Genomic DNA, 27,723 nt, shown 5'->3' with positions numbered 1-27,723 from the left:
TCTTGGTCGATTTTACAGAATTAAAAAAAATATGTTTTGTATGCTGTACAAACTTTCCAGTTGTTCTGCTTGAGAGAAATATTTTTGTGCAACACGAATCCTGTCTCCTTCATATGCTTGACAATACACATGTGGAAGGTGACTGACTTACTGTGGTTTCATAATACATGTGCCTGCTTACTCTGTCACTCCCTACTGTTCTTTTCATCCCCCGCATCCTCCTGACCCCATAAACACTTGTTTATGGGTCATCATAAGAGTTGCAGCCTGCTGGAGGACCACTGAAGGTTTAAATGATGTACTCATGGACACAGGCAAAATGACATCCACACAGACATAACCAGTATATGCCACACTGAAGAATACTCTTCATAACTTACAAACAAATTGTATACACAATAAAGATGGCAAAAATCAGATGGCTTGCTCAGGTAAAAATCTTTGTAATTTTTTTATTTATTTATTTTTGTTCACACAATGATGCCAGTTATAAAGCTTTAAAATGTTGTCTTTTGTCTGTTTATTGGTGACATCTGCTACTTCAATGCAAAATGAGAGAGAGAGCAGGAAAGAAGCACAGTGCTTGCAGAGTGGGAGCTGGGGCATTAGCATGCAGTGGGGTGAGTGGGGCGAATCCATCAGGATCAGGCACACGACAGCTGCACAGGGACATGGACTGCTCCGCCCCTACTACTCCAACTCTAGGAAATTCTGAGCAGAGACTCACATTTTTGTTTCTTTTTCTCCCCCCTCCAACCCAAACACCCCCACCCCCAAGTGTACAAACACAACTGAGCAGAAAAGCAGAATAGCAGGCCGGCATAACTATTTCAACACCACTTTCATTTCATTGTCTGGAATTCACTGTTAGAAGGAAATAAAGGCTGCTGTGTGAGAATGACATGAAGTGAAGTGTTATGGACATTTGCAGAAGTCATTGGGGCCTTTCTTTGGGAGAGCGAAAGTATTAGTGATATTCAAACTTTCCACCCCATTAATTCCACTAGTGTCTAGCACTAGCACTGGAGCCAGAATGAAAGATCCTGTCAATATTACCATTGTTAAAGGTCAAGCCACATTTTCAATACTGACATTAAACTAAAATAATCAGCTCATTTGAGTCTTACAGTACAAAACACTCTTATTTTCCACACATTCTTTGACTGGAGATTGTTTACAGCATGGGAAAGCTTTGTACTGTACACAATCGCAGTAGTTTTTCCCTATTTGCATGAACTATAAGAGTCTGTATTTAGTCATATGACAGACAGAGACAGGGCTTCCCCACAGCCAGTGGTCCTTAAAGGAGAACTGAGTGATTGATCAGTCCATTCAACTCATGGACAATTCAAATAAGCTAGTTATCACCCACCCATTTCCAATAATAATAATAATAATAAAAAACAAACAAAAATAAAAAGTAAAATGTGAAACAAAAAAGAAAACCTAGAAGACAAGACAGCCACCGGACAGAGGAAGAGAAGAGCGTGTGTATGTGTGTATTTGTGTGTGTGTGCGCTCTGTCTTGTGGCCATCAACTGTCTGTTTGCACCTCGGAGCTGCAGGCCAAACTGAGCCTCACTTGAGCAGGGCTTTGATGGCTTCACACTCTGCCGCCTCAAACGCACTCAGCCCATCTGGTCCTTTCCTTTCCTTATCAGCACCCTGTAGACACAACAAATGCAAACACACACATTCACTCTCATCACCTGCTGCATACGAGTAAAACCAAAAAAATATAAATAAAGGCTGGGTCTGAGTGGGTTTGACAAGGCCAAGAAAAACATTGAAGTGACACCCCCCCCCCCCAGTTCTTCATTTCTTGATCAGAGTTACTGAGAATTGCTAAGCCGGACCTACAGTGGTTCTAAGCAAGATAGCTGGGGAGAGACAGTGTGTGTGTGTGTGCGCGTCTGCCTGTGTAGACACACACATGTGCCCCCTCAGAGTCCTCTGTCCATTAAGTCTTCATTATGGTGTTACCGAGTGAGGGACAGAGACTCTATGCATAATGTATGAGCAGCTCGAGCCCCAGGGAGCATTTCTAAACACCACTACCAAGCCTCTCTATTGACCTGCTGTTGCTATAGGCAGGAATATTCTACACTGCTTTTTCAGGCACCTCCTTTACAGATCAATACGGCACATTCACAAATGCAACCCTTAAAATAAAAAACGTGGTCTGTTAAGAGTTTCATGTGTGTACGTGATGATGCACACACACACACACACACACAAGCATGCAAGTCGAGCCTAAACTCAATCTTTGATTTTTCATCCAGTCGTTGTGCCTCTCCTAAATGATCCATCACTGCCTTAGTCTCGTTGTACTGGAACAGGATTACCCCAAAAACACATCTAGAGGAGACTCTCCGTAGCATTTTGTAGCATGTTGGAACAGTGTGCATTTCATTCACACCGGTACAGAATCTACAATCTTCAAATAATTATTTGAAGCACAACACAAATGAGCATTGTGCATGTTTAATGATAATAAAAGTGATGAACAGACAACCAACTTCTTACATATTAAGAGAGGTACGTACATGCAACTTGCTTATTTACCGAATTAACATGGGGCTTGAAAGTGTTTCCTGTATGTGCATGTACAATCATCATTGGGGTTTTGTGGACACAGTTGAAAAAGAGGTTCTAAATATGCAGTCAATGCAAAATGGCTTGATATAATAGATAACCAGATAACACTGTGCTGAATGCTGAAATAAGGTAGAGGTTTAAATATGATTTTTAGTAGGATTACGTGAAATAAGAATTATTTGCAATAACATTAGCTACTAATATAGTAAAACAGCTAGTTTGCTGGTTTGTATGCAGTGTTAATAATATGTCCAGCTAACTATCAGTTCCACTTTGCCACACTTGCAGACATTAGCTGATAATAGCAAGCCAACAGAGACCAGTGACATTCTGTCATGCCAAACATTCCTCGAACACTTACTCTAACCATTTTGGAGGGGAAAACAAAAGAAACATTACCTTGCAAGTCAGAAGACATATACGAATTGAAACATTGTTCTCAGCTACCTTTAAAGTTTTCATAACATCACAGAAGCCAAATAGACAATGGCATTCCAAACGCTACAACATAGATAGCAGTAAGACAAAGCTAGTCTTGCCTAGTTATCTTTAATTTCAAACAACTGATTTGAACTGGAAAAAAATGATAAAAGTCCTAATTACATATTAGGTGCTTCTCATAATGACTTCCTATAATGAGAGGAGCTTCAAAAGAGAACAACCCAAACATAAAACTGGCAAAGATCTGTTTAATTGCTACCGTTACCAAAATCTACATAGCTGCTCTTTCTTCTTCTTGGTGGATTTTCATCTTCACACTACTCTGCACACTCTTTCCTACATCTGAAGTGAAACACCCCGGGATATTTCAGAGAGAAAGTTATTTAAAAATATGTAAATCCATTTACAATATTGTTCATTGGGATTAAATCTCTGAAAGTCTTGAGACAAGAAGGGCATTTCTTTTCAGAGACCATCCCTGTCACAGGGCAATTCACTGATTAGGTTTTTTACTAATTCTACCTACAAGCTAAAATGTCAGGCGATGCAACTAGAATTGAAGGATTATCACACTCTATGTAACTAGTTAGTAATACTTTAAGATATAGGCTTCTAATAGTAATGAGTCTAGCAACATTACATACAAGTGACAGAATGCTTGATTTTTGCTGTTCATATGAATGAATGTTATTCACAGAGAAATGTAGCATGAAACTGGGCTCTCTGCTGCAGCGTGGACAGCAGTTTGACAAGATGTGGTCATTTGTCTGGGAGGAAGTGTCCTAAGGGTTGGGAGGATATGATGTGATGGGGAGATTAGTTGGTGAGAATTGGTGATGCGGTGTGTGTGTGTGTGTGTGGGAGGAGGTGGGGCTGGCTTGAAAAGAAACAAGAGAGAGAGAACTAAAAACCGACCCCTATTAATTCGCTATTATTTTTTTTGTCTGCCGTTATCAAAAATGATTTGTAAGGAATGCAAGATTAGCAAAATTACATTTATTCAGAACAAAATGGAGCAAAAGAGGTTTTGTTTCTAATCCCTGGTGAGTCAAGCATTAGTCTGCAATAAAGGCAGCAAGCGTCTAATCTCGTCTTTGTTTCAGTAACAGTGCGACATAACCTTGCATGACCTGGATTCAGGTGCTGTGTTTGAGTGACAAAGCTAACATGAATCTATTAATTTGCCTGTGTACTCCCTTTCTTCAGTTCAGATGCTGATCTTCAACTGGAAAATTTATACATAAAATGGGGGCTTTCAAACACAAAACACAAATTTTTATATTTCCTCCCAGAACTCTCTCCTGCACCATCCTTTCTGTGAGATGCAAACGTTCCACAACATGAGGACCCAACCATCTTTTATGGAGTCCTTCTGAACAGTGTGTTGAGTGCAGTTCTGTACCTTATCTAGCAGAATCTTCACACAGGTGACATGACCCTCATAAGTCGCCGAAAGCAAGGGAGTAATGTCATGTTTGTCTGGAGCCTGGGAGAGTAAAAGAGGATTAAACACACACTGTTAGTGCTCTGCCTTCTGCAAAACCCCTGGCTACAACCTTTGTATATGGACCCATAATAAGAATTACTACCATGAATATTTTACACATACCAAAACCACTTGAAGAGGCCATAATTTAATTGTTTGTTGAGTATATTACTGACAAAAGCAATTGCATTATTGTGTAAAGGACCATAATTTTTAAATTAAATTAACAATGAGGGGTGTTGGCACCCATGAAATAATTTCTCCAAAAGAATTATACTGTATATTTTTGTTATATACATGTTTATAGTCTTTGTGTGCATTAGAATTGGTAGGAAAAAAAAATTCATGCAAAACTCCAAAAATGGGCCAGCCACATTTTTGGCACCCCGAACATAATATTTGGTTGGATACCCTTTGGAAAAAACAACTGAAATCAATCTCTTTCTATAGCCATCAACAAGCTTCTAACACCACTCAAACTGGAATTTTGGGCCACTCTTCTTTTGCAAACTGCTCTCATACACATGTGTTCAATGGGATTTAGATCCAGACTCATTGCTGGACACTTCAGAACTCTGAAGTATGTTAGGGGTCACTGTCCTGGAAGACCCATGACCTAGGACACAAACCCAGCTTTGTGAAACTGAGCCCCACACTGTGACCCAAAATCCTTGCATAGTCAAGGCACCCAAAGCCAGAGGCAGCAAAACAACCCCAAAACATTTTTGAACCTCCACTCTTTTTTCACCATATTTGACTGTAGGCACTTTGTCCTTTTCGTTGTAGGCCTCATTCCGTTATGGGTAAACAGTAGAATGATGTGCTTTAACAAAAAGCTATAATCCTTTCCCAGAAGGATTCTGGCTTACTCATGTACATTTTATCAAACTGCAGTGTAGTTTTTTTGTCTGTGTGTCAGCTGTGGGTCCTCCTGGGTCTCCTGCCACAACATTTCATTCAAATGTCGACGGATAGCTTGTGCTGAAACTGATGCACCCTGAGCCTGCAGGAGAGCTTGAATTTCTTTGGAGGTTGATTAGAGCTGCTTGATGGGTGCTGCTTCCCCACCATCCGGACATCAATTTTCCTCTTCAGTCCACGTCCAGATTAGCAACAGTGCCATGGGTTATTAACTTCTTGATTATGTTGCGCACCGTGGACAAAGGAACATCAAGATCTCTGGAGATGCACTTATAACCATGAGATTGTTGGTGTTTTCCCACTATTTTGGTTCTGAAGTCCTCAGAGAGTTCTCTTCTCCCCTTTCTGTTCTCCATGCTTAGTATGGCACACACAGACACACAACACAAAGACTGAGGCAGCTTCTCCTTTTTTATCTGGTTTCAGGTGTGACTTGTTTATTGCCCACACCTGTTATGTGCCACAGGTGAGTTTGAACGAGCACCACATACCTAGAACAAAGTTATTTACCTACAACTTTGAAAAGGTGCCAATAATTTTGTCCAGCCAATTTTCGGAGTTGTGTGTGAAATTTGCATTTTTTGCTGTTTTTTTTGTTGCAATACTTACAAAGGAAATAAATATGTCTAATTGCAGTTATGTTCTGGGAGAAACAATTTTCTAGAAAAACTTTAGGGGTGCCATCACTTTTTGCCATGACTGTATGTTATTAGATTTACGTTTGAAAACAGTATGAAAATAATCTGTAATATTAATTACATTCCACTTCTTCTAATGTATTTATGTACTGCAAATCATTATGTACAGCATAGGTGTATTGTATCTTTTTTCAAAGTAACATCATTATGATTATGAACATTGCCAGTTGTATTGCCAGAACATTGCTTGTATTTATTCATGCCATTACACATGTTCTGTTTTGAATACGGACAGCCTAAATAGGAAAAAAACAGGCAAGTACAGTATGAGGTAAAAAATCTATGCTTCTGTTTCAAAAAATTATACTTTATTTTTAATTAACATTTGTTGCTAATATTTTGTGTCTAACTCAGTAATAGCTCTGAGAAATGTAAGTAGAATACCATTAGGACTGAACTCTTGCTGTGTGTCAGTACTTTTTGTATGCTTACGTTAACATCAGCTCCTTTAGATAACAGGAACTCCAGTATGTGAGCCTGGCCACAGTCCGCTGCGTAGTGCAGTGGCTTCCTGCCGCCCTCCAGTGTCCGGTTCACATCCTCATCCTGCAACAAGCCACCCACAGACCCCCCATCATGAGGTTGGTAGAACGTAACCTGTTCCCATGTTATACAATGGGTTAAACCCATGGAGCTTATACTACTTAAAAGGTTATGCCACTTAAAAAGAAATGCTATTAATGGAGATACAGGTGGTGCAAACTCAAAGCTGTTGAAAATTTCAAAAATTTTACTCACTGGGCAAACATCCACACCCACCTCCCACACCACAAACACAGAGTGTATCAGAGCACACTTTTGAACACAACGTCTTGAACTAAAACATGGACACAGATATTTCTTGCACACAAAAAAGAAAGGGCAGAAACCAAGTATGGTCTACTGAGTCTTAGAAGAACCAGAGGTTAATTTGTGTTTGTTCTGGTCCTGCTCTATACCCAAGTAAAGATCAGTTTCCAGGCAAAAGCTGAGTATTGTCAGTTTCAACTGAACCACGGCCTTTGTTGTTGACACCTTTGGCCATTTGAAATAGAAGAAATCTAAAGAAACATGACATTTAGAAGTGACCAAACACCAATTTTTTTTACCAGTATTTGTGCTAACAGCTTAAGGTAGATTGCTGAAGATACGAAGATCCACTCCTGAATCATGTTAGCCACAGTTAACTGTACCAAAATCATGCTGACAAGCAATTTTGTCTGGCTTAATAAGTCATAAATAAATCTAATAAGTCATAAAAATCCCTGGTTCTCCAACAACTTCTTTAACTAGCAAGCTAATTACCTGAAGATTATGTTTACAGCACTTACAATTACAAATATTGCAGAAAGCATTGTCTGTGTCTTACTTTGAACAATGTAAAGCCCTTGTAGGCTGCTTTCCGCTGCCATGTGGCTGTGCTTGAACTGCAGTTTTGCCCCAATTGCTCAGACGTGAACCAGTATTTAAAAGTACCAATGCAATTTGTTCAGTACCCTTAATTTTTTGCTACCCTTAAAAATACAGACTTTGCTATTTAACCCTTGATATGAAGCCTTGGAACTAAACTGAGGCAAGCTACCTCCAGGGCCTTTTTGTGAAACTTTTTGTGGTAGACAAATTCTAATGTATGGTGGCCATGGTTAAAATAACCTCAAAGCAACTTTTCAATATGTCCATGAAGTGTGCAAAGGTTTTATTTAGGTCATGCTGTTCTAGTTGACGTCACATGTCAAATCAAATCAAATCAAATATATTTGTATAGCGCTTTTCACAACATATGTTGTCACAAAGCGCTTAAGTGTAAGCGCATCTCAATTTTAAGATGGCTTTTACACCATCTCCTGCTCAATTAATAGATGGAGTTAAGGGGATGAGGTTAGTTTTAAAAGTTTAGGCTAGCACATATGAAGGTGCATAAACAACAGAACTGAAGTTAGGATGGATTTGAATCACCTCTGTCCAATAGTGTTGCATGGGATGCCTGACAGCAATGCTGAACTTAATAAAAATGTAATCTGCTAAGCTACAACATTTTGGGTTAAAACAAACACAATTATTGAGAATGCAAGAACACCTAATTAAAGGTTTTGATGTCAACATAAGAGTTTCATATTAAGAGTAGATCTGTGCTGAATGCAGTTACTAAAGCATTGCTGTGCAGACCACCACAACATGTTTAAGCATGTCTGAGAAACTTGTCAAATATTTTCCCTTTGGGGCCCAATGACAAACCTTAGAAAAGGTATGGCTATGCTGTAGCTAGCTGACACAAATGTTCTAGTTCTTTGTCATTTTCTGTAAAAATGCTGGGTGAACATTCAGTGAAAAACTGACATTTGCAGAATATAATTTGGCCTAATTCAGAATTGCGATTGAGCTAATCCTGCAATTATAATCTATGGGTTAAAAAACTGAAATACCATGAAATTTCTTTAAGAATTATGACAGCATCAAATGAGTAAAACAAACAAACAAGAACAAACAAACAGGAGAGTTGGCAGATATGGTGACAGGTTTGTGCAGCTAAATTTAGTCTCTCAGAAACCGTATCTCTGATGGGCAGCCTAACAAAGCCATGTGCTTGCACAAAGGCAAGTATGGTCCAACCATGTGTATGTGTTCAAAAACAGTGTTAATCTATAAGATTACATGACTCCGTGGTGCATTATTGTGAAACAGGATCTCCTGTTGATAGACAGGCTTCAGTTATGTGTGTGTTGTATGCTGTTACCGGTCATTTGGAGGACTGAAAGCACAAACAGAAAGCAAACCGAGTGAGGCCTCTAACATTTACTATAAAACACACCATTCATGCAAAAAAGCAGCACAGCAGGAACCTGTACAACAGGAGCGTGCCAGTGTGCAGCCTAGCAGCTTTAAATGTCAATATCTGCGTAATAAAAACAGTCAAAAGAAGAAGACTGCCAGGAACTTTAAAACACACGTAGGCCTTCAAGCCAAGACTTCTGCTTCTGTAAAGCAATAAGAGTGAACCATTGCTGAAGTGCTAGTAGTCAGACTCATCAATTTCCTGACAAGTTGGGTTGAAGTTAATCTGTCTACTAAAATAACACTGCCTCGGTTTTGTCATCACAACATAATGGCTCAAAATAAGTCATAAAATACATCTGAAAGCAATGATTCAAATGGACATAGAGTTAACTTAATATAACATTATGCCAGACTAGATAATGCACATTCTCTTTGTGGGTGGTTACCTGACAAGGGGCTTGACAATGAGCAGGTCATATCTAAAATATGCTTCTTTACACGTTAAGTGGGACCTACTACTGGGCCTACTTACTGAGCACCACATATGCAGAAAGCTCTATCACCCCCAATGTACTTACTTTATGACATGTTTATACATTAGAAAATGTTTTTACTTTACTAGTAAAGGTTCCTTTCTTGAGCATTTATTAGATGTTTAGCAAGTTATATAACTTTAGTTATATTATTATGCAGTAAAACATTTGAAAACGTTTGATTTTTTGGTACTTTTACTATGATGTTGCTAAAACGTCACACGTCTGTCTCAATGTTTCAAAGTAAGAGCAATAATCTTAAAAACAACGCCAAAGCCATCCGCACATGTATGAAGTTCATTATGAAGGAATGAATAAGAGGTTGATCTATCCACAATCATTAACAAGGATCTCAACCAAATAAAATTTGGCAACGCAAATGTATTGTATTGACATGTAAATATTAAGCTGTCTTTTTTTCCTCATTCTGTTAACGTAACATACCCGAAATAGCAGCTGTCGTGGCGGCCTGACTGGGTCGGTTAAGGATGCCGGGGCTCGTTGGTTTATAATGGTGCCGAGACATTCGGCGATTCGGCTGGAATTCGCCACATTAAACCGGGTTCTCGACCACACACCCACTCAGACGAGCCAGCACCGCACACATACTGCCCGACATAACGGTGACAGCTAAAGGTGTTCTCCAAAACGTTTAAAAAAGAGGATCAGTGGACAGACACCTAAACCATGTCGGTCGGATAGCGTTAATTAAATGTAAGTTAATGTAAGTGAGTGTAAGTTGGCCGTTTGTCCACCTCGCTGTTAGAACCAGCCGCCTGGGGCCTACACGGCGCACGGCAGCTAAGCTGCTGTAGCAGGAGATCTTACAAATGGTTTTAAACGCATTTTTAAAATTTGTAACGTTATTTTACAGCGCCAGGAAGAGTCATTCCCGCCAGCCCGAGTGTAAGGTTAAGTAGGACCGTAAGAAGAAACGCGGTCTGGCCGCTCCACTAGCGAAGAGCTGTCAACACACCCGGGTCTGGACAGCGCTAGCGTTAGTGTTCGGGATAACACAATACACGGTGTCTTACCTTCTTCAACAAAGCCTTCACCTCGTCCAAATCACCGTTTTTCAAGGCCCACGTCAGCTCCTTGTCGCCCATGATCTTTAGGCCGGACGGTTTCACCAACAGCCCCTAAAATTGAGAAGTGGATCTGACGGTTAGCTTAGCCGACCAGTGCGCTAGCTGCCGCTCTTCAACCCAAAGCCTTATGTGCGTATATCTTTAACGTCTGTAGATACTGTCTTTAAGGGTTTTCATCAGTGATCTTGAACACTTAGAGACCAATTTAACATGTAAAGGGGTAACTTACTGTGTTAAACGGTATTTAGCTATATTTGACTCCAAACAAAGTTTCAAAGACGTGAAGGCAAGGGGATCCGCCTAGCACAGCGAAACCAGCGGCTGTTGACACTTCCTGATGAAAGTCATTTTCAAATTAAAAGTCTGTACCAATCTCACGGGAGTTTTTTTGCAACAGAGAAAGAAAATTACGAATAAAAAAGATCTAGAGGGAAAACCCCAAATAAAAATAATCTAAATGCTTGCCTTATGATAGGTGCTGTGTTTCAACATGCAGATAGATTTACAATGTACATATTAAGATATGAGGTAGGGATTCCATTCTTGGAACATTCTGAATGGTATAGCTCTAAACAGGACCCATAACACAAATTAACAACTAATAATATGGGATCACTAGTAATACACAGAGACCACTGTAAACATATATAGAACATTGAAGTGTGTGAACCTTACAGTGTGTATAAATCTGACCAAGACATTAAAGTCATTGGTGACTGGTGTTTGAAAATACTGAATGTTGATCACATAGGAGTCTAGGACACAATAATTTAGCTGCAGAGGACAGAAGCACAACATTCTTCTGCTACGATGACCACATTGGTGAGGCACTCTCTCTCACACTTCTTTCTTTCTGTTCTCTCTTCTCTCTCATACTTCTCTTTCTATTATCTACATTTACGGCATTTGGCAGACGCCCTTATCCAGAGCGACTTACACTTTTATCTCATTTTTTATACAAGTGAGCAATTGAGGGTTAAGGGCCTTGCTCAGGGGCACCTCAGTCATGGCCTCAGGTCTGGGAATCGAACCCAAAACCCTCTGGTCACAAGACCAGTTCCCTAACCACCAGGCCATGACTGCCCATGACTGCCCCATTATCTCTCACTCCTCTTTCTCATACTCCTCTCTCTCTGTTCTCTCCTCTCTCTGTCTCTCTCCTCTCTGTTCTCTCTCATCTCTCTGTCTCTCTCTGTTCTCTCTGTCTCTCTCTCTGTGTCTGTCTCTACTGTCTCTTACTCCTCTCTCTGTCTCTCACATTTCTCTCTTTTTGTTTTCTCTTACTCCTCTTTCTGTGTCTCTCAGTCCTCACTCTTTTCTCTCTCTCCATTCTGCTCATCCTCTCTTTCTCTTACTAACCTCCCTTCTCACCTCTCTCATTACCATTTTCATTATCTCCTACTTGTTTCTGGCAGAGACCCCATAATGGAAAACAGATCTTAAAATGCACAGGTTCTTAAAGCCTCAGTTGTGTGCATGCAAGTGAATAGGTATGTGTGTGTGTGTGTGTGTGTGTGTGTGTGTGTGTGTGTGTGTGTGTGTGTGTGTGAGAGAGAGAGAGAGCAGGGGAGGGGAATAGAAGGAACTGCTGATGACCTCGCCAGATTAAAGTTGATGCATAAAATGTGCCAGTCAATACAGCGAAGGGCAGAGCATGCAGTTCCCAACCCACTAATCAGCTGTGGAAACCTCCACAACTACAGCACACTTCTCCATCCCTCCTACTCTACTCACTTCTCGCAGAAAAAAACCTTTACCTTCTCTAGTTTGTTGAAAAATATTAGTGATGATAAGGCTCCATGTAGAAGTGTTACAATAAATAAGCACATTTTGAGGAGAAAGAAATGGCCACTGGACTATGCCATTAGTGAAAATTCAATACAATTGTGTGTACAGAATATAGATGGAGGTAATGAGACCCCTTTTCCCAGTAGTGCATGTGCAGGTAGAGAGACACTCTGGCGCGTTGCACTGCAGTGATATGTCTAGTGCTCAGCACAGCCTTATGAGGATGTACCAGCCTTCCAGCAATGGGTTCCCCATGTTGTAATCTTAATTTTAATATTAGCTCTGATTACATGATCCGCCTGAGTCTGTGTGTTATTTGGTAATAATCTGTTATGGGTGAATTTAAAGCCAGAAGAAAGTCTCTCTGTGGCTGAATGACTAGGTGAGATGTAATGTATAAGACACTGTAACCCAAATCTTTTCTCTAAAATTGTGTCAAATATTCACACATTTGCCTCAGCCCATATCCACATAAGTAAAAACATGCAGACCTTTTGATGTGGTCTAGGAAACAACAGGCTAATAGGCTTACTGTAATCTCTAAGAATGATCAAATATTAATTGTTTAACTGTAATCCTTTGGGGGCATCCATCTCATACAATTGGATTCACTTTCTTTTTCAAACTCAGTTATTTGAAATTGACACTACATTACTTGACATTGAAGAAAGCATTTGAAGATTTGGGGTGAAACTTTCTTTAAAGAGGAGATTTAGGATTTAAGGGTTACCATGCTAATCTTGATTAGAACTTGAATGCAAAACGAGTCAAATATTAGAATTCAAACTAGTCTTACCGGATACAGATGAAGTCTTGACAATGACCTGGTTTTGAGGTAAGAAGAGTTGTAAGCAATATAATTCACATGTTCCCTATGAGATGGCACCATCATTTTTCATTCTTATTGGAGAATCCATCTGTTACAAAACAGCTTACATTTAGTGGAAGCAAGATCTTTTATTTAACCATTTTGAAATATCCTACTAAACCCAATTAAATATGCATGGCCTGTACCGCCACAGCATATGGCCAGTAATTGTAACTCTGCACTAAAGCTTTGTAGATGTAATAAATCATTATTTTAGTCAGGGATTAGTACCAGTGGTGCGTTCATTTATAGCTTAGATCTTCATCTCAAATGAAGCAGATCGGACACTCATTAAAAATGAACTACTTTCAGAATAAGTTCCACTGATTTTTTTCTACTTTTCCTAGCAACAGTGTTCCCGCTAATCTTCATCCATCTCTTGTCCTCTACTCTTTTGGAGTGAAGCATTGTATCATATGAGTATGTACACCAGGACCGTAGGGTCAGGATGTCTGAACAAGCAGCGCTGGCTTGGTGTTGGCATGGAGTTCCCTTTGTCTGAGAGAACAGTCTGTTCTTTGTCAAGCACAAGTCTCACATTGTATTGTTTTTGCAATAATACATACAACAGATGATGTGGCTGATGATCAATGATGATATGATTAAGTGCTTCTGAAAAGTAGCTGTCACAGGCAGTGGAAAACAGAGTAAACTATGCAACACATGCAAGCTGCTTTAACACTCAGACACTACACAGCAGTCAGCTATCAGTGCTTGGCCATGCACCTGAAAAATGGGCCTCTTGTGCAGTGTCCATCTTTTGCTATAGCAGCTGCCGCTTGGGGTGAAAACCTTGCTGTTATTAATGGACTCTTTGCTGTTGGTATACAAACCTTTCACCATCTACACTGTGGGCATACAGTGGAAAGTCTTGTGCAGTGAGGCCAAGGGGTTAGAAGACACACACAGCACGTAACTTATTTTTGTGATAAAGGAAGTGTCGCAGGAGGGGAGATGGAGACGAAGGCGGCAGCGACATACACTATATTGCCAAAAGTATTCGCTCACCTTCCTTGCCTCACATATGAACTTAAGTGACATTCCATGCCTAATCCAATAGGGTTCAATATGACGTTGGTCCACCCTTTGCAGCTAGAACAGCTTCAACTCTTCTGGGAAGACTGTCCACAAAGTCTAGGAGTGTGTTTATGGGGATTTTTGACCATTCTTCCAGAAGCGTATTTGTGAGGTCACATATTGATGTTGGACGAAAAGGCCTGGCTCCTAAAGGTTTTCTATCGGGTTGAGGTCAGGACTCTGTGCAGGCCAGTCAAGTTCATCCACACCAGACTCCATGTCCATCCATGTCTTTATGGACCTTGCTTTATGCACTGGTGTACAGTCATGTTGGAAAAGGATGGGGCCAGCTCCAAAATGTTCCCACAAAGTTGGGAGCATGGAATTGTACAAAATGTCTTGGCATGCTGAAGCATCCAGAGTTCCTTTCACTGGAACTAAGGGGCCAAGCCTGGCACCTGCAAAACAACTCCACATCATAATCCCCCCTTCACCAAACTTTACATTTGGCACAATGCAGTCAGACAAGTACCGTTCATATGGCAACTGTGAAACCCAGACTCATTCATCAAATTGCCAGATAGAGAAGTGCAATTCATCACTCCAGAGAACGCGTCTCCATTGCTGTAGTGTCCAGTGGTGGCGTGCTTTACACCACTGCATCCAACATTTTGCATTGCCCTTGGTGATGTATGGTTTGGATGCAGCTGTTCAACCATGGAAACCCATTCCATGAAGCTCTCTGTGCACTGTTCTTGAGTGAATCTGAAGGCCACATGAAGTTTGGATGTCTGTAGTGATTCTGCAGAAAGTTGGCAACCTCTTTGCACTATGCATTTCAGCATCTGCTGACCCCACTACATCAGTTTACATGGCCTGCCACTTCGTGGCTGAGTTGCCAACCGTCATTTCCAATCACTTCCATTTTCTTATAATACAGTTGACAGTTTACCGTAGAATATTTAGGAGTGAGGAAATTTCACAACTGGATTTGTTACACAGGTGGCATCCTATCACGGTTCCATGCTGGAATTCACTGAGCAACCCATTCTTTCACAAATGTTTGCAAAGACAGTCTGCATGCCTAGGTGCTTAATTTTATACACCTGTGGCTATGGAAGTGATAGGAACACCCGATTCCAATCATTTGGATGGGTGAGTGAATACTTTTGGCAATATAGTTTATCTTTAATATCCATAGTTGCAAATCAAATACTCAAGTAAGTAGCACTGTGTAAGGTAGGCAGTTTGAAATGCACAGTGTAAACAGTTCAAACAATAGCGATACTCTGAGTGAAAGTAAGCCAATGAATTTTGGTCACATAATCAAGCTTCTTCAAATAAGCTACTTTGGGCCACTGCACAGCATTAGAGGTCAGGACCTGTAGGTTTAAATAAGGAAGAGGTGACAAAAGAAGAGACAGGTAAACAAGAGACAGGTGAATGGAATGATGAATAGGTGTGGTTTAGAAAGTGAGCGATTGTGAGCAGGGGATGTTCTCCTGTGTGCTGGGACCAGCCTCTCATGACAGGAAGGATATCAACAGTATAAAAGCTGTGTTTTTATTACGTGTTAACCTGTCTCACACTTGCTTGAATGCACAATAGAGAATATAAAATATGTTGACTCTGTTGAGGACAACTTGAACTTGCAAAATGTGCAATGTAACCATATATATATATACACTCGCCGTCCACTTTATTAGGTACACCTTGCTAGCTCTGTTGGACCCCCTTTTGCCTTCAGAACTGCCTTAATCCTTCGTGGCATAGATTCAACAAGGTACTGGAAACATTCCTCAGTCTTGCCCATATTGACACGATAGCATCACACAGTTGTAGATTTATCAGCTGCACATCCATTATGTGAATCTCCCGTTCCACCACATCCCAAAGGTGCTCTATTGGATTGAAATCTAGTGACTGCGGAGGCAGTCTCATTGTCGTATTCAAGAAACCAGTCTGAAATTATTTGCACTTCATAACATGGCACGTTATACTGCTGGAAGTAGCCATCAGAAGATCAGAAGAAGAGGAACAGGAGGAGCAGTGCCAGAGCCCTGCAAAATGACCTCCAGCAGGCAACTAATATCCATGTTTCTGCTCAAACTGCTCAAACTGTCAGAAACAGACTCCATGAGGGTGGTATGAGGGCCCGACATCCACAAGTGGGCAGAGCCGGAGTGGCTAATCGGGAGATTCGGGAGGATTCCCGATGGGCCGGCTCATGTCCATCTCTAGTTTGGGCCGATTGGGAGGGGAAAAATAATTTTGGTCCGGATTTGGAAACTCCCATGCTGAAAAAGTGTCCCACTCCAGCCCTGCAAGTGGGGCTTGTGCTTACAGCCCAACACCATGCAGGGCAATTGGCATTTGCCAGAGAACACCAAGATTGGCAGATTCGCCATTGGCTGTGCTCTTCACGGATGAGAGCAGGTTCACACTGAGCACATGTCTGGAGACGTGAATGTTCTGCTGCCTGCCGGCTTGGCAGTGGGTCAGTAATGGTGTGGGAAGGCATTTCTTTGAGAGGGCCACACAGACCTCCATGTGCTAGCCAGGGGTACCCTTACTGCCATTAGATCTGATAATATCCTCAGACCCATTGTGAGACCATATGCTGGTGCAGTGGGCCCTGGGTTCTTTCTGATGCATGACAATGCTAGTCCTCATGTGGCTGAAGTGTGTCAGCAGGCCCTGCATGATGAAGGCATTGATGCTGTGGACTGGCCTGCCCGTTCCCCAGACCTGAATCCAATCAAGCACATTTGGGACATCATCCACCAATGCCACGTTGCACCACAGACTGTCTAGGATGCATCTAGGATGTGTTAAAGGGTGTGTATGTGTTTATATATATATATATATATATATATATATATATATATATATATATATATATATATATTTGCAAACTTAAACCATAGCTAACTTCAGTAAAACTGTAATGCTAACTATGCAAAGCTAAAGCCAGCAATGAAAAAGTGAATGATGAAAAACATCGGGATGCTACTTCAAATAAGGCTATTTGAAATAGCTCATCTCCTATTTGAAGTAGCTCGTATCATATTTGAGCTATGTCAGCACTGCTGCAAATGTGGATAGGGTGGAAAGAGATTGAAAAAAAAACTCTATGGACAGAAGCTGACATATGCAAAGCTTATGACAAAAAAGCACTAAGGATTAATCCAAAGGTCAAAAATCTATAGTGTTCCAATTTCATTGACGGTGGAAATGTAAACTAAAACAGAAATTGATAATCTGTTTGAAGATCTATAAGGCTGCCTGTCTGCATTCATTAAATTACTCTGCAACGTGAAGAAGGGAAGATGGGAAAAGAGCAACTACTCATCTTTAGTGGCCTCCTGGGCCACCTAGTGAAAACAGCTCAGAAAGAACGGACAAAGTACAACCCACACCTGTTCCAACAAAAAGGAGTAGAACCATTTTATCAACATCAAGTTGATAAAATCAAGTTTGGATACGGTGATGTTCATAAGATGAAACAGCTTTGGCTTGATAGAATGAAAGATCTCAAATGGCTCAAGTGGATTTGACAAAATAATGATTATGTTGTTATCACAACAGAGAAAAAAGGACTGATGAGTTGTGGGAGATGATGGGCAGAATGTAGATGCTGCATGGACAGCAATTAAAAGACGTATAGTATATCGGGCCAAACACTGGTTGGCTGGATCAGGGTCACTTGCTGTGCTGTACTAGAGTGCAGCACAGAGGGTCTCTAGGGGAGCTGTACGTCATAGTGGTTCTTGAGCTTCCATAGTGTTAATGCCAAATATAATAGACAAATTGTAGGCAATTCTAGGTAATTACTGTAGGCCTTGGAAAATTCTTATAGTGCTATTTTATACTATGTGCTTAATGGGAACCTTGGACAACGTGAACCGTTTATGCATGCACATACCAACTTGGCTGTGATGTCTCCAGTAGCCGTTGCTATTGTGACCCTTGTAAACCATACACATTGTACATGCGGACTTTGGGTTCATGACTTCATTCCTAAACACACTTTAGATTATCATGTTCCTGAATTACCCAAATTACAGTTGCATGTGGTATAGTTCATTGTTTGTGTGCTGTATTAAGTACATATCTTGCAGTGATTGCATTTCCACCCTGAATCCTGGAACAAAATTTTTTCTGTCTCCTTCTCAAACACTACATCTCACAGACTCCCTATGAGAACAGACCCTGCTCCCTGGGTGGGGAGGGGGGGGGGCGTTCTTGCTCCCCTCCCTCTGTCGAGCTGTGTGATACTGGCCTTATTGTGGGTGTCTGTTGGGTGACATGTACAGAGCTGAACAGTTAGCGCTCCCCTTCAAGCACGTTCAGCCATCCAGTGAAAGTGAACACGCACCAGCAGGACCAGCTGCAGTGGCTGGTTCCATGTGTCATGGAGGAAGGCCGTTCTCCCTCACTCACCCAGGCATACCAAGTGACAGAGGGAAACCTGCTAGCAGGTGAGCAAATTACAATAAAAAATGGGTTAAAACACCTGAGGCAAGTAGTAAACTTGTTTAGCAATACAGATAATAGAGTGCAAAAAGCACTCTATATATATTATCAATGTAAATACACAAGAATATATTGTGAATTTTTGTGTGAGAAGGTCTATGACAGTTTGCCTTTCATGGTCTTCCCATGGTGCCTTTGCCATGTGTTTTTGTGTTGATTCATGTCCCTGTCTTGTCAGGTGTTTTGATCTCCACACCTCTGAATATCCTCACCTGTATCTAGTTATCACTATTTTCTCTGTGTATATAACCCCGAATATTCTTTTCTGTTGTTGGTTTTCATTATAGGCAGGCTAGTTCTTTCTGTGATAGACCTATGTGTTCTTAATTGTTCTATGTGTAGCCATCACTTCCCTCGCAGTCTGTTTAGTACATGTGAGGTGAGATGGGAGGCTTCTGTAACGTGGTGAGTACGGGAGTGTACACACCGCATGTAAAAACAGAGAGAGAGGTGGACCCAAGTGCCGGCTCACACTAACAGTGAGATTCTTTACGCATTGAGTATTCCGCGTTATTTTGTGTTGGTGATACTTTTGCTGTGTGTACGTGTTCCTCTCTCATACTGACTATTGGCCGAGCCAGGTGTGACGGATCACTGCTGATTGCGCTTACTCTGCCTGGTACTGCCTCTTGAGCCCCCTCCTGTGGTAGCCGGAGGAGTGGCACCCGAAGCAGCCCTGACAGATTCAGCATTCATTAATTGCAATTAAAAATAAGCAGCTTCATCCTGGTCAGTGACCTCAATAATCTAACTGTCATTAGTAAATTGTGTATGATAGGCATGTTATTGCTACAAAGGAATGAAAAAGAGCATCATGATATTGAGGATATTGGCTGTTCTTTCTCATTCCTTCACTGATCTTTCACTGGTCTTGATTCCAATGTTTGGACCCCCTCACTGTTTGTAGTTGTAAGTGAAGAATCTGATGGTTGTTACTTACCTTTATTTTCCTTACTTGTGGTTTTATCTTTCAGTGCCCTTGCCCTTATGTTAGCTGCCTCTGGAAATGGTCCATCCTTCTTTTGGATCAGGGTTGGATAATTAGGAGGCTTTCTCTATGTTCTAGGTTACTTGTCTGACTGTCCTCCTCTGAGCTGCTGCCTGAAGTCTTGTCTGGTGTAACTCCTGAAGAGCACTGTGTGGAATAAGGGGGCTTCCAACTGAGATGAGCTTTGCCCTCCATTTTGAAGAAATCCTTTTGGCCTATTTGAGGATCACAGCCTTCTAGTGGTAAAGGGAATTGCAAATTTCAGTGTGCCTCAGAGCTATGTCATTGAAAGTTAATTGCTTCCAGCAGGTTCATCCTTGGTGAGCAGGTCTGAGGGGCAAACAAAGAGCAGCCCAACAGATGTGTGCTGCTTCTGTAAATAAAGATTTTCCCCCAAACCTGTTTTGGATCACCATCCCTGTGGATGTCAAAGAGCTCGAAGTTCAAAAGGAGGAAGCTGATATGCATGGACACATGCAGGCAATGTCATAAAAAAAGCTTAGTCATTTTGTTGCGATGCATGATTGACATATTGGTAGATTGGGTTTGGGGGGGGGGGGGGGGGGGAGTGGATGGGAGGTCTGGCATTCTCTGTGACACTAGCCAATCACGGTAATCTGCGTGCTCATGATTCCTGATCTAGGCAGGTAGCACCTTCCTCCAGACACACTCAGTGGCCCAAGAGTAGAGTAAAAGCTGCAGTGCTTGGATTCATGTGTGTTAGAGGAAGCTGAACCCTCCACTGGTCGTTGTCATATGACAGGGGAAGTTAGCTAGATGATGGATGGAAATTGGCATAATAACTAAAATTGAGAGATAAATGGAGTAGAAAAAACCCACAATTGCAGGTAATTGCATTTCCTCTACAGATAACAAGCTTCACGATGCTGACAGTACATACTGCATCTTCAAGATGTAGACCAGACTGCACAGTCACTGCTTGGGTCTCTCCTTGATTCCAGGTCAATGAGTCATGGCATGAAACATGATTAACAAACCCTAAAACACAAATATGGGAAAAGCCCATATCAGGTTCTGTTGATTACTGATGCAGCTGTGAAATGTGAAGGAAAGAAAAAAAATGGACACATTTGTCACTACCAAGTCCTGGCGAGAAGGTACAACCCAGCATTAGGGACAGATAAGAAAGAGTGAGCATGAATTAGAATGAGGTTTTTCAGGACACTTTAATGCTATCAAGCCACTGAGCATATCATCCCTCTTAAAGGGACAGATAGTGTAGTAAAACCAATATATATCTTGGATTAGGAAACAGAATATCTGGCAACTTGAATTAGACAAACGTGAGTATAATCACATCCATGCGGTTACTCCATGGCAATCCTTATACTTTACTAGACTCTAATGTGGACAGCTGTTTAATCTGTACATTTAGCATTTGCCCTTTTTGTACTTCACAAGTTGCTAAATGTTCTTAATTGTTACTTATCTTTTATGTATCTTTAAAGTAAGAGTCATTGTACTGTTGGTTCTCCATGCATTCTCCATGCAAGTGTTGATCATTTAAGTTAATTCACACTGGAATCCTAAACAATATCTGGGAACCAGTGAACAAATTACTACATTAAATACAAACATGGACAAGAATTTAAATATTTTATTTAAAATATATAAACAAATGTGTAAAAATATATGGTGTATAATAATTACTGGTGTATAATAACAGTATACAACACTGATGCAAATGTCTTTAATTAATGAAGAAGGAATTAAAGAATGTCACAATCACGTCACTCAGGAGTCTTGGTTTCCATGGTGACACCTTCACATGCTTTCGGTTTTTGTTTAAGTCTTTGTTTCTGTTCACATGTGTTTCTTTTTTACGAGGCCTACTTTTTAGCCAATTCTCTATCCATCATGTTCGTCTTGCTATCACTTTTTGCCTGGCCCATTTAAGCTGTGTTTGACTCGCTCGGTTGTTATTGTCTTATTGTTTTGCTAGCCATTGCTTTTGTGGTTGTGACATCTCCGGACCTTTAGTAAAACGTGCCATGTACTTGTGTTCTGCCTCCCATCTCATCCTTGGAGAATGTTATAGTTAAGTCTTTCGTTATTCTACTCACTTACATATAGCAGAGTATTTGAAGTGAAATCAATGAAGAGGCTACTGTAGCTACAGGCTACTGAACCCTGGCTTTCATATGATAATAACCACTGGCCAAAACATCATCTCTGATCCAATTCTGCCAACTTTCTGCAGCACCCAGCACTTACTGGCTGTGCAGAACTGCTGACTGCACTGACACATTCTGCAGGTTCAGCGCTACCGGTTACCTTCATACACAACCTTAGTCTAGTCATAATCACAGAGGGGAAGAAACATGCAGAACTCAGTCTGCCTCTAGATAGTGACAAAAGAGGTAACATTCAACTCAGGCTTGACTTGTGAAAAATAACCAGCCAAATTTCCTTCTTTTTAAACTATGGAGTCATTAGACCAGGTCCAAACCTTATCAAGAATGTAGCTCAAGTGATAAATGGCCATATTACAGTTACCCATCATCACACTTGATGATGATGATGATGATGCTACATACATTTTGCATTACATACATTACTCATTAGACTAGGAGCTCAGGTAGCATGCCGTGACTGTCACACTGATGCTTTTGACCCTAGCTACATAAGCAGCATCCCTTAAGGATTTCACTTTTCATCACAATAAAGTTGTTTGAAAACTCCCTTTTTTACTATGGAATCATTAGACCAGGTCCAAACCTTATCAAGAATGTAGCTCAAGTGATAAATGGCCATATTACGGTTACCCATCATCACACTTGATGATGATGATGATGATGATGATGCTACATACATTTTGCATTACATACATTACTCATTAGACTAGGAGCTCAGGTAGCATGCCCTGACTGTCACACTGATGCTTTTGACCCTAGCTACATAAGCAGCATCCCTTAAGGATTTCACTTTTTATCACAATAAAGTTGTTTGAAAACTCCCTTTTTTACTATGGAGTCATTAGACCAGGTCCAAACCTTATCAAGAATGTAGCTCAAGTGATAAATGGCCATATTACGGTTACCCATCATCACACTTGATGATGATGATGCTACATACATTAGCATTACATACATTACTCATTAGACTAGGAGCTCAGGTAGTATGCCCTGACTGTCACACTGATGCTTTTGACCCTAGCGACATAAGCAACATCCCTTAAGGATTTCACTTTTCTTCACAAAAAAGTTGTTTGAAAACTCCAGGTGGAAAAAGAAATATGTGATGTATCTTTCTGGCACAATGTCATGGGAGCAGGACATTTTCTCTGCCATAATCAAGCATAAACTCTGCCCTACCTAAAAATGACAGCTTGCCAGCAAATTGTGTCGTCATATGTTAACATGTCAGCATATTAATTAAATCTTATGTTTGCAAGCTGTTATGTAGGCCTAGGTAATAGACTTCATTTGCAGCTAATAGCTGTATTTTATGATTAAGAAGATGATATTTCATTATTTATGTATACATGATTTATGAGAGTAAAGGGAAAACAAACAAAAAAGACATTTATGAGCAGTTTAATTATTCGAGGTAACACTGCTAAAATGATGCTGCTATTTGAATGTTCATTTGGGGATGGAGGCCTTTAGGTGGTTTTTAGTCTATGAAGCAAAGGCTAGAGACCAAAAAATGTTTCCTTTACCAAAATATTTTTGTTATATTCCAAATCTATAAATGTTATATTATTTGCCATTATAGCTTGCCAGTCTGTGGACAGAACACACAGTTTTGGTAAATGGTGTTTTTCCAGCAATGATAGTGTTTCTCCCGTTGTACCATGCTGTTTTCAGCATGATAACACATTCACAGTAATATCCCCCAAAATGATTAGAGCACGTTCCTGACCTCATCACCTCCAGTCTCTCCCTGCTCTGTTGTTCTGCTGTTCTCTAGCCCATCATCCATCACTCAGAAATGTGTCCACTCCTTTGTGCCCAGGGAAATGTGTCCACTCCTGCCTGCCTAGGAACCTTGTAGATGTGCACTCTTATTGGATGTGACAATTTCATTAGGAGCCAATCAGCTGCCCCTTTCATGGCTGGCACATGATAGATACATGTTGGGGTGATCTTTCTTTATCCATCTTTTTTTGTCTCTGTTTTGGTTCGTGTGCTTTGGTTTGGTTTTATTTCTTGTTGGTTTTCTTTCTTTGTTGGTTTTGTGCTCTGATGGTCTCTCACTCTCTCCTTCTCTCTTCATTTCTATCTCATTATAAACTGTTCTCCTCCATCTGTTGACTGGTGATAACATCATGAGCCCCTGGTCAGTTGGAAATGAGAAACTGTCATCTGATAATACCACATATGCACACATGCATGCACGCCCACCCCCGCCCATGTTCTCTCTCTCTCTCTCTCTCTCTCTCTCTCTCTCTCTCTCTCTCTTTCTCTCTCCTTCTACATTAATTTCTGGTGAAGTACAGTCCAGCTCTTCGGCTTCCTTAGGTGTAGTGAAGTAGGTAAAACATTAAACTGTAGGGTAATAAGTACTCAAGAATCAAATCAAAACTGACCTTAATTCTAAAATTAAAGATAAGAATTTACAATAACACCTTTGCCTAATTAGATTACACAAAAATAAAGCCCTGTACCCATACTTAAAATGACTTTGTTCAGTTAAATTCTATAATCATTAAACCACATATGTGTGGTTTAATGGGGTCCTGTGGGCCAAACCACATTTATATAAGAGGGACTTTTGATCTTCCCCAAAAAATAAAATAAATAAAATGACATGTTTATTCATTTCAGTGTAACCACCTGAGTAAAGGCTGCCTCAGAATCTGCAGTAAGAGAATGATGACCAGCACTGAGTTAGGAGTGCACCACATGGAGTCATTCATAACTGAAGTATCGCTCAATCAGAAAAAGCACAGAGAGAAATACTCAACGCTGAGCTGAGAGGAATCTTCTGAGCAAGACAGTGAAATTACAATGGAGATGGTAAAATTTGGTTCAAGACTGTTCATTAACACTGCAGAATTGCATGTGTGTGTGTGGGGGGGGGGGGTCTCTCGTGTGCACATATGTGTTTATTTGTGTGTTTGTCTGTGTGATTGCATGTGTCTCTGAGCAGGTCGTGACCCTCCTCTATTGCCTTGCGTGCTGACAACATTTCTCGCCTACACTGCTTTGTGGAACTGCTGTGGGTTAATGAGCTCACACTCAGCACGCTTACAGACAGAACCAAGACATGTGCATGTGTGTGTGTGTGCACTCCAAAGCAAACTGAATTAATGCACTCTCTCATTTCCTCAGGCTAATCTGTAATACCCATGTGTGACCAGTAGGGGTCTCAGAAGCAGTCATGTAGCTGTCTTTGTGATCTAATCTCATGTGCATGTTGTCTCTGTGGGCACCACTGTACTCAGAGAGCAACACATCAGGCCCAGTGGCAGACCGCCGTCCATTCTGGTGCCAGAGGACTCATCTGATGTCTTCTGCTCTCCATGATGTTAGCCGCTCTTCCCACTGCTGTGAATATGACTATGGAGTCGTGGCGGCAACTTTAGGCATTTGCTTCCATTCTTTCAAGCATTGCACTTAGTTCTGTCAACCAATGCATTTGATTTAATTAACCACTAAAAAGATAATAACATGAGCCTGGACATCCTGGGTTCATGCTGGAACACTGAACTCAGCGATAGATGATCACTGTTCTTTCCTCTGTGTAACAGAAAATAATGGATGTTATCTGTCATACCCATGCAGATGTATTTTATCTCAATTTCCTATCTTTTGACACAAAAGGTGTTCCTGGCCTGTTCATGACAGACAGTGTGTAATGTCCTGGAGTCATAGCTGAAGGTTTCACTGCACATCTGTGGCTCTACAGGTTTAGGTCTAGCACTGACAGTTTATATTTTATTCTTACTAATCTATTATGATTTCCAACTCTTTTAATAAATCTTATTATTTTAGTAAATTTTTTATGCTACATATGTTCCGTGATACTAGTGGGGCTTTGGTTTCAGTGCTGAATTCCCTTCTCTCTACATCAGCCCCTCCTATTTATCCCATTTTACAAACAAATCCATAAAATCCATATGTGATTGCACTCTGGATTAGGAATATTGGCTAAATATCTCCAAACAGAATTCGCAGTAGGGAGTCATGTATTGAATTTAGATAGCTTTTGCATGAAACACTGCTTTAATCATTCTGATGCCAAAGAACTACGGCTGCCGCTATAGCAGTCATACATAGTCCAGCCTTGCAGCCATCTGTCTGGAGCAGAAAACCTAGACCTCCAGGGAGTTCCTCGCAGTGTGCAGGAGTACACAGCTCTCAGTCTGAGCACAGAGAGCAGCCACATCCCCGAATCCTGCACACACAGACATCAGGCCCACTCTGCTCACTGTCACCCTACTAAAATACACTCCAGTCCCTCTACAGAAAAGACACACTGGGCAAGGGTATGGAGTGTCTATAAATAAACACTGAAAGAGTGTGTAAGAGAGAGATACAGTTATTTTGTGTATAAAGTTTGTTGCTCCTTGCTAAACAAATAAATCTAAATAAATGCAGAAGACAGAAAGCCCACAGGTGCAGCAGCAGAAGCCATTCTAATTCCCAAGCCTTCAATCTAATTTGATATCCATTCGGATTCTTCCCACTTTCAATTCTGCCCAGATCCCAAGGTGGAGATCATAAATAAAGGTGAAGGGATGGTGCACTGGACAGCTGTGTTCATACGTAATGCATTAGTTTGGGAAGTGGGTGATGTCAGATCATCCCGTGTGTTGGGCTGACAGAGTCTTGTACACCCGTGAGTATGTGTGTGTGTGTGTGTGTATGTGCGAAAGACAGAATGGGTGCGTGTGGACCGTGTTGCAGGGAGCTGTTTTGTATAGAACAGAGCTCACTCCTGAGATGTCCATCTCAGTTGCTGTTACAGAGAAACCAAATTTAGCAACACTGAGGCCAGAGTACACAAAGGCATACACAAATAGACACATGGCTTGCTTATCTCACTCTCCCTGGAAATCAAGCCAGAATCCTCCTACGGGGACTGGAGAGACCCAGCACACAGCCGCAGGCTACAGCACTCTCCAACCCACTCAGGCTCTAAATAAAAAATCTGCCTTGGACATAAGGAAAAATATCGCCTATACGTTTTCACAGTGCTGCCAGAAGTAATTCCCAGGAAGTTATGAATATGCAGACAATATCTAAATGATCAAGGCCTGATCTGTGACTGACGTTTGACTCTTTGGGATGATTCTGAAGTGACCAAGGGAGACAGATAGAAAAAACACCAGACGTACTACTGATTCCTTATTTTCAGTTTCTTTGTCATTAGAGATATTTACACACCTTCCACACAAAAAAATGACATTTGATTGTCCAGAAAAACACATTTGATTGAGAGCACACTCAGGTTGGTACTTCAAGAATTAATGTTGACCATAAAGTCCTTAATACTTCTGAGAGAAACAGAGGGAGTGCATGAGAGAATGAAGGAATGGTGTCAGGGTGTAAGGCAATTACTTGCAGGAAAGAAGCATCTAGCTGCAATCATTTTTTTATGATACATATTTTCATTATTGTCAATTTCACCTTATGGCCTGGAAATAACTTCACAATCCAGTAGTTAAGTAGTTACTGTATCCAGTAGTTTCAAGTCACATTGCACAGACATGATACTGATTATGGATCATATATACATATAGCATTAGAAAATGACCAAACCAAAGAAAGATAAAAAGGGAACCAATGCACAAGTAACTCAGATTTCCAAAGACGTAATGCTTGTCCGTCCAGTCCTAAATCTGACATGCTACATTTTATAAATCATAGAGATATTACATTGCTGCATTTTGTTCAACATGCCTCCACAGAAATGCTGTTTTTTGGGCTGGGCCGCTAAGTTGTTGTAGAAGATCTTTTTCTGTTGGCAGTGGACAAGACAAGAGAAGTTGGACAGTTACAATGAATTTAGCGGCAGGACATGGGTAGTGGTATCTGG

At 40.8% G+C, this 27,723-nt stretch overlaps 1 protein-coding gene across 1 annotated transcript; it reads right to left on the bottom strand.

Moving 5' to 3' along the window:
- Positions 1 to 427: 427 nt before the first annotated feature.
- Positions 428 to 10,885, bottom strand: mtpn (myotrophin). Its single transcript, XM_077006859.1, has 5 exons — positions 10,749 to 10,885; positions 10,466 to 10,570; positions 6,577 to 6,690; positions 4,442 to 4,525; positions 428 to 1,665 (listed from the first exon to the last, which is right to left on the bottom strand). Exons 2-5 carry the CDS (start codon positions 10,535 to 10,537, stop codon positions 1,579 to 1,581), a joined length of 357 nt encoding a protein of 118 aa, XP_076862974.1. The 5' UTR covers positions 10,538 to 10,570; positions 10,749 to 10,885; the 3' UTR covers positions 428 to 1,578.
- Positions 10,886 to 27,723: the final 16,838 nt, after the last annotated feature.

This window comes from Brachyhypopomus gauderio, chromosome 5, assembly GCF_052324685.1.
Source record: "Brachyhypopomus gauderio isolate BG-103 chromosome 5, BGAUD_0.2, whole genome shotgun sequence".
Lineage (NCBI taxonomy): Eukaryota > Metazoa > Chordata > Actinopteri > Gymnotiformes > Hypopomidae > Brachyhypopomus > Brachyhypopomus gauderio.
The sequence above is the reverse complement of the archived record's forward strand: the minus strand, read 5'-3'. Positions and strand labels throughout refer to the sequence as shown.

Excerpts from the sequence above, each read along its gene's own strand:
- mtpn (XM_077006859.1), bottom strand. The coding sequence starts at position 10,537 with ATGGGCGACAAGGAGCTGACGTGGGCCTTGAAAAACGGTGATTTGGAC. Across the intron at positions 6,691-10,465 it reads TGAAGGCTTTGTTGAAGAAG|GATGAGGATGTGAACCGGAC; the intron begins GTAAGACACCGT and ends GGCTTGTTGCAG. Across the intron at positions 4,526-6,576 it reads CTAAAGGAGCTGATGTTAAC|GCTCCAGACAAACATGACAT; the intron begins GTAAGCATACAA and ends TTACTCTCCCAG.